This window comes from Arachis ipaensis, chromosome B03, assembly GCF_000816755.2.
Source record: "Arachis ipaensis cultivar K30076 chromosome B03, Araip1.1, whole genome shotgun sequence".
NCBI classification, from domain to species: domain Eukaryota; kingdom Viridiplantae; phylum Streptophyta; class Magnoliopsida; order Fabales; family Fabaceae; genus Arachis; species Arachis ipaensis.
In genome coordinates this window covers 4,876,123-4,883,681 of record NC_029787.2, presented here as the reverse complement: position 1 = coordinate 4,883,681, position 7,559 = coordinate 4,876,123, and the positions used below count along the sequence as shown (strand labels likewise).

General features: G+C 38.2%; 2 protein-coding genes across 4 annotated transcripts in view; both read right to left on the bottom strand.

Moving 5' to 3' along the window:
- LOC107629079 (transcription factor LUX-like) overlaps nt 1-1,249 on the bottom strand; it is a 3,866-nt gene extending 2,617 nt beyond the window's left edge. For all 3 annotated transcript variants that reach the window (XM_021117853.1, XM_021117852.1, XM_021117854.1), the window contains exon 1: nt 155-1,249. In XM_021117853.1, the coding sequence (XP_020973512.1) occupies nt 183-1,028 (846 nt within the window). In that variant the 5' untranslated portion in view covers nt 1,029-1,249 and the 3' untranslated portion in view covers nt 155-182. The remainder of the gene's footprint in view (nt 1-154) is intronic.
- Nucleotides 4,824-6,192, bottom strand: LOC107632336. Its single transcript, XM_016336031.1, has 3 exons — nt 5,949-6,192; nt 5,523-5,855; nt 4,824-5,080 (listed from the first exon to the last, which is right to left on the bottom strand). Exons 1-3 carry the CDS (start codon nt 6,190-6,192, stop codon nt 4,824-4,826), a joined length of 834 nt encoding a protein of 277 aa, XP_016191517.1.

The window sequence follows — 7,559 nt, the reverse complement described above, 5'->3', positions numbered from 1 at the left end:
CCTAGCTCCATAAAGTCTTAACACATAGGATGGATGATAAGAGTAATTCCTCATTTATAAGTTGTCGATAATACCCTCGATACAATTGTGCTACAAAAGATGAAAAACAAAATTCTAATACAAGTTGATTCAATTAGAAGCAAAGATCAATCACCGGAGATAATAAAATTCTATCAGTTGATTCATTTATCATTAGGAGTGACATGTGGTGGGTAGGACCAATCCCTCTGCTGCAACACATGGTGATGATGAAAGCCATGTGGCATGCCGAGCATCGGCATTGGCATCATCGCCGCCGGAGGATAATGCATCGGGACCGGAACCGGAAGGTGCCCGTTCCCACGGGAGTGGCCACTTCCTCCTCCTCCGCCGCTGTCGTTGAGGCTTTGAGGAACCGGCGTGGAGGCGAAGAGGTGGTCGGAGGAAGAAGGTCCGTCGGCGGAGAGCCCTTGCATCCGCTTAAGATAGAGGCGATACTTCTGGAGGTGGCTGGCGACGTTCTCTCGGGTCAACCCTTCCACGTTCATAAGCTGCATGATCGTCTTCGGCACCGCGTTCTTGATCCCTAGGTGCGCCACCACGTCCACGAATCGCTTGTGCAGCTGCGGTGTCCACACAAGCCTCGGTCGCTTCACGGCGGCGGCACTGTCGGTGCGCGGCACAGAATCCGCTTCCTCCGCACAATCGACCTTCCGGAGCTTCCTCGAATTGGAGCCCGAACCGTCCGGAACGATCTCTTCCTCGTCGTCTCCGGCGGGATCGTTTCCCTCGTCTTGGAAGGGGTTGAGGTTGGAGGAGGAGAAGGCGTTGACGCCGGTACGGAGGGTGGAGAGAGTGTTCTTTGAGGCGCGGTTGACGTCGACAAGGGAACGGTGTGGCTCCGGCGAGATGCTGAAGGCGGAGGCGAGCTCCGGCGGGATCAAGAGCTGAGAGAGCGGGGTGAGATCATGGACCGCCGGAAGGCCCAATTCCCAGTCGGCGACTCGGTCGTCGTCTTGGTAGTCGGTCATCCTAACTTCCTCACCCATCCCGGCGTTGGCCGTTATAAACAGTTGAATTTGTTAGTAATCGAAAACGGTTAGGAAATTGGATTGGAATTCTGGATCTAAAAACAATAAGAGTAATGAGTGAGTGAGAAATATGAAGAGATTAAAACAACAATAGATATCTCTTAAGATTCGGCGGTGGTTGTGTCTGTGAATAAGGAAAGTGATGCACCAAGGTCAATTAAAAAGGGGGAAAATATAAAGTAGCCAAGTGAAATAAAAGTGGTCATTTTAAGTGAAATTTTTAGGTATTTCGACAAAATAAATAATATTTATTTAATTTCAAAACACATTAAAAATTTAAAATTCTCTTGACTTTGTGTTAATAATATTATGTGGAAAAAGAAGGGGGAAAAGTGCAATATCTGATTCCACATGAGAATGGTAGGGGTGCCAACGTGGACGACTTAACCAGATATTTTTGATCTTCTAAATATCTTTATATATTATATATGGGCCTTTTGTTTTCGTTTTTGCGAATTGGTTTAATGTGAAGCACACGTGTTTGTGCTTCGTCAGAAGTGCCTTCGCTCATGTTCCTATGCGGCTATGCGCTGTGATAACCAATTAAGACTAGCATAATTGAACTTAATCATAAATGAACCATTAAAAATTAAGTGGAACTGAATAAATAGAAAAAATGTATATATAGAAAGAGAAAAAAATCCTCTAAAATAAAAAGGATGTAAAACGATAAAGTAATATTTTAATTATTTTTAAATTTATAATTTTATTATTTGTGAATTTTAGACACTAAACCCTGTTTCAATACCCAAAAGAAAAAAACAATAAGTAATTTGGGTGCCATTCTGCCTGTTATCCCTTGAAGGCTTCAATGACCAAAACTCTAAATCGGGCTTTTGACTTTATTTCCTATTATTATTAGTATTTAGTAGTATTAAGTTAGGGCAACATATTTATGGCACGAATATGTTGCCCTAACTTAATACTACTAAATAGATTGTAGAGGGATATCCTTTTCCCGAACTGTTACTGTAGTTTTTGCTTTGTAATTATTGGGCTTCGGCCCCGTCATAATACCAAAAAAAAAAGTTAGGGCAACATATAGATGCATATGATTCAACTTGACATTGATATTTTTTGGTAATTAAATAGAAAAGAAAGAAAAAAAGAGACAAAACTAAATTAATTGGCTAGGGTCATATCTAAATCTATTAGATGTTGAAGCTCACTCCATGGTTGGCTCCAATTCGAGTGAATGTCCGCGACAGAAACAGCTGCTTTAGCCATACAATCTGCAACACTATTTGCAGTCCTCTGAATTAAAAGAATAGAGACTCTCAAATTTCAATTCATAACCTCATGTATATGCTTTGCCAAATCCCATTTCAGAATATCCTTACCAAGCATTCTTTGGTTTACCAAGAAAAGAGCTTCTAAACAGTCTGTTTCACAAATAACCTCATGAAATCCACTCTCCCAAGCAAGAAGTAAACCTCTCCAAATTGCATACAATTCAGCAAAAAGAATACTGCACACTTCGACTTTCCCAGTGCAACCTTTCAACCAACATCCATCAGGATTGCGAATGATACAACCAAAACCAGCATAGCCAAAAGGAGCAAACCAACTAGTATCACAATTCAATTTAACAGAATGAATTGGAGGTGGAACCCAATGCAAACAAAGTGAAGGAGGAGACAGAGATTGATCCATAGCAAAAATAGTGTGAAACTCCCTTACTGAACTACGAATCAAACTCACCACTTTACTAGCACTCCATGAATCATCTATATTAAATAAGTCATGATTCCTGCTTCTCCAAATTCACCAGATGCTCGAAAAGAAAAGAAAAACATCTCCACTCCTTGCACCTCTGTAGAGCCAATCATGTAAATTCGAGTTATCTGAATACAGGCCTAAAAGGTTCCAGACCTCCTTGGCACTAGGGCACTCCCGAAGACAATGAAGAATGGATTCAGAACTATTCTCACACCGATGACAGGTGCTAGATAAAGCTAAACCACGACTCAAACAAAACTCTGCCGTAGGAATAGCATTATGAAGACTGAGCCAAATCAAGAACTTGTACTTCTCAAGAATATGCAGTCGTCATACCCACAACCAATTATCATGCTCATTCCAGTCAAACTTTCTTTTGGCTAGCCAACTGTACCCACTCCTAGTTGAGTAGAGTCTAGAAGATGCCACACCCCACGACCAACCTGAACTCTCTCCAGCATTCAAATCCGGATTATAAGCATTCAAACACTGTTTGACATCTTCTGGAATGATAGAGAAAATATCATGGAGATTCCATTGACCATCTTTCCAAACATCTCTAATAGTTAAATCAGAGTCAGATATATGTACAAAAGGAACATCTTGAGCAATTGGGCCCTCAATACTCCAATTGTCAAACCAAAAAGATTGATCAAGTGACCCAATGCACCAAGAGAAGGAATCCTTAAGAGCACCAAAAGCCTTTGAGATACTCTGCCAAACATGAGAAGCATTGCAAGGGACAGGGCCATCTAAAACTCCCTCATTCTTCAGATACTTCGCCCTCAATAGAGCAACCCAAGGCTTGTCCTGACAATGAAAAAGTTGTCACACCAATTTACCAAGTAAAGATATATTAACACACGCAGGATCTCTAACACATAGGCCACCAAATTTCTTTAGAGTGATCACGGTCCTCCAATTAACAAGAGAAAGACCTCTACCATCAACTTGACCCTTCCAAAGGAATTGTCTCATCATAGAAGACAATTTATCGCAAACCCAGTTTGGAAAAAAAGATACCTGCATATGATAGATAGGAATGGATGCTGCAACAGAATTGATCAGGCAAAGTCTCCCTGCTTTATTTAGAAGCCTTCCTTTCCAATTAGCTAATCTTTCCCTCACCTTTTCAATCACCGAATGAAAAGAAGCCCTACTGGTACGTGAATGATTAAGGTTAACTCCAAGATATCTTCCTAAGTCCAAAGCAAAACGTATTGAAGAAACACTAGTAAAAATATCTCTTCTACGAGCAGTCACATTTTTAGAACAAAAAGCTTTAGACTTTTCAAGATTCACTTTCATACCAGATGTCTTGCGAAAAATGTTAAGAGAATGCTTGACCATTTGGACCTGACTCTTTGTAGCCTGACAGAAGAGTAAGAGATCATCTGCAAACATCAAATGAGAAAATTTTGGGCCACCCCTAGTGACAGAAACTGGTTTCCACACACCCTCGACCATCTTATGAGATATATAGCAAGCAAGTCTTTCCATACAAAGTACAAATAAGTAAGGAGACATTGGATTGCCCTGTCTAAGCCCCTTCTAGGAGCAAAACTATCCAATCTATTCCCATTTCACATAATAGAAAGAGATGATGCACAGACACAATTCATAATCAAATTAACAGTGATGATAGGAAAACCAAAAGCAATGAGAGTACTCTCCAAAAACTTCCAATCCACCCTATCATAAGCTTTTTCAAGATCAATTTTAAAAGTAAGAGTACCTTTCTTGGATTTTGTGTACTTCATGAAATTCAGAATTTCTTGGGCCACAATAATATTATCAGGAGCACCACGACCCGGAATAAAATCTCATTGTAAAGGACTAACAATATCTGGAAGAAAAGGCCAAAGTCGGTTAGTTAATACTTTTGGTGATAATTTTATAAACAACATTACACAAGCTAATAGGCCTGAAATCCTTCATAAAGGTAGGGTTATCAATTTTAGGAATAAGCACAATCAGAGTTTCCATGATGCTAGGATTTAAGAACTCTCCCAAAAAAGCGCTCCGGACAATATTCTAAATCTCAGTGCCTACTATCTCCCAATATTCTTTAAAAAAATAAGCTTGAAAGCCATTTGGACCAGGAGCCTTAAAAGGGCTCATACTGAATACTGCTGACTTGACTTCCGCAAAAGAGACTGGGTCAATTAACCTAGCACAAGCCTCAGTGCTTAGAGTGGGCATCGGAACATCCCCTAAACAATCAACCTCAACCTCTTCCGTTGTACCAAAGAGATTCTTGTAAAAAGAGAGGGCTTCTTCCTGGAGAATATCTGTATCAGTAGACCAAGACCCATCTCTAACATATAATCCATGTACTCTATTATGGTTTCTATGCACCAAAGTCTGAAGATGAAAGAATTTAGTGTTTCTATCCCATACTTGACTCACTGCTCTCTAGATTTCTGGTACCAAAAAAGTTCCTCTTGCAATAAAAGCCTATTGTAATCTTCTCTCAGTTCAGCTTCTTTAATTCTTAGAGATAACACATCGGTAACCTCCGAACCCCGTTGAATATGATCAATCTGATATTCCAGCTTATTTTTTCGCACAAAAATATTTTCAAAAATCTTTGAGTTGAAGTCCAAAGAATCCTGTTGAACCATCTTAAGCCTTTCAGTAACGCCTCCAAACTCTTGATTCCAAGCTTACTAATAACATGTTTATAAGAAGGATGTGTTGCCCACGCAGCTTGAAACCTAAAAGGACGAGAACCTTTCACTCTGGGGCTACCATGACAACGAACTAAAATAGGACAATGATCAGAATGAAGCCTGCTAAGAATTTCAGAATAACCCTCAGGAAACATTGTCATCCACGCCTCATTAACTAGAGCTCTATCCAACCTTTTAGCCAAGTTCCTGCCAGCTTGAACTGCTCTATACCAAGTATATCTCCTACTAGTCACTTTAAGATCAAAGAGCTCACAATCATCTAGAATAGTAGCTAATAGACTAGCTCTGTGAGAAGAAAAATAAGCACTTGTACTCTCATCTGGTGCCACAATCTCATTAAAATCACCAACGGCCATCCACGGTCTATTATGGCCTGAATTAATAGAACGCAAATGATCCAAAAGCATACATCGTTTTTCGAATTGAGGACTCCCATATACTGCACTACAAAGCCAAACTAAGTTACCCACACTCACTTTCACTGTGATACATTGGTCAATTTGATCAATAACCACACAAGAAGCATTAGCAATAGAAGATAGAAACCAAATGCCACCCCTGTGTCCTACTGCTTCCTCAATACCAACACAATAAAAATCCAACTTATCCCAAAAATTCTTCAAATTATTAAACATGGTATGAGTCTCAAAGAGAAAGAAGAAAGATGGTTTATATATTCTCACCAAATTTTTGCAATGCACACGGGCCATCTTGTTAGACGCACCCCTCACATTCCAGGCTATGATATTGAAACTATCCATAAAAACAGCAAAAAGGGAGCTCCAATAACAAACCCAAGACTCAACATGATGTCCCTGTCTTCAACGATCCTGTCTTTAATGGACTCTCAAGTTGCAGCCCAATTTTCTCCATCGAAACTTGCACCATACCCACCGTCGATGCTCCATCCTTATCTACTGGTGAATTCTGCAAAGAGTTTGGACGAGGACGTTTTTGCATAGGGCCATTTGTTGTCTCACCTTGCTGCTGATGATGAACATTGGGCCGGGTCCCCGAAGAAGCCACACTAACCAGTTTTCCAATATTGATGCCCCTACTTAATTTTACTTTGGATCCAGTAGCATGTGTTGTACATTGGTGATTAGGCCTTGTCCAAGTATTGGTAACCTTGTTAGGAGTCTTCTTTGTTTTTGGTTGGACCTGATGGGTGCTAGGAGAAGACTTTTGACCCATTTTATACTTACTAAATTCGGTGACGAATCTAAAAATATAAGTTGGAGGACCAAATTTATATTAAAATTTTAAAAAATATATATTTTAACATTATACTTANTAAAAATTGTCTTTAATAGTGATTTAATAATGCAAATTTTAAATAACACAAATCTGCAAAATTTAAATTAATAACACATGTTTAATAAAAAAAGTTAATAAAATTCCATAACATTACAATGAAAGTGATTAAAAAAAAAAACAGTATAAGAAGTGTAAGATATTAAATTATCCTTAACAAATATGATATAATACACACCATAAAAATATTTTTATTTATTCTTTGAGTACAAGTTCCATTTATGTATGTATTAGATCCATAAATTGAAATCTTAATGTATGTAAATACAAATAGTTCAATGAAAGCAAGAATTTTCACAAATATTTAAAATTTTTCAATTTTAAATAGAATAGTCGTTTTCAAATAGTGTTTAATTGATTATGTATTAATCAATATTTAATTGATTGGTTTAAAGTTGAAAATATCAATAAAAAAATTTGTCTAAATTATCATGTTTCTTTTTGTCTAAATTATTATGAATTTATGATAACAGCACCAACATGATATTCATTGGAGAATATAATGAAAGTTCTTTCAGTATTTATTAAAGCTAAGATTTAATTTGTTTATTCTACTATACAATCAAATTATAAATCTAAGAAGATATACGTGATTTAAAAAGAAAAAAACATTTTAAATAAATTTGGTGGGCCCATGGCCACTACCCCCGGGGGACGGTTGAAAGAGCTTACACAGAGGTTAATTATTTCATCGACCACGTTAAGTTGTATCCCAAAATCAACTTTAAAAAATAGAATATATATTACCAAAATTAACTTTATA

Excerpts from the sequence above, each read along its gene's own strand:
- LOC107632336 (XM_016336031.1), bottom strand. The coding sequence starts at position 6,192 with ATGGCCCGTGTGCATTGCAAAAATTTGGTGAGAATATATAAACCATCT. Across the intron at positions 5,856-5,948 it reads CACAGTGAAAGTGAGTGTGG|GCCATAATAGACCGTGGATG; the intron begins GTAACTTAGTTT and ends CTATTAATTCAG. Across the intron at positions 5,081-5,522 it reads TGGTAGCCCCAGAGTGAAAG|ATATTCTCCAGGAAGAAGCC; the intron begins GTTCTCGTCCTT and ends CTACTGATACAG.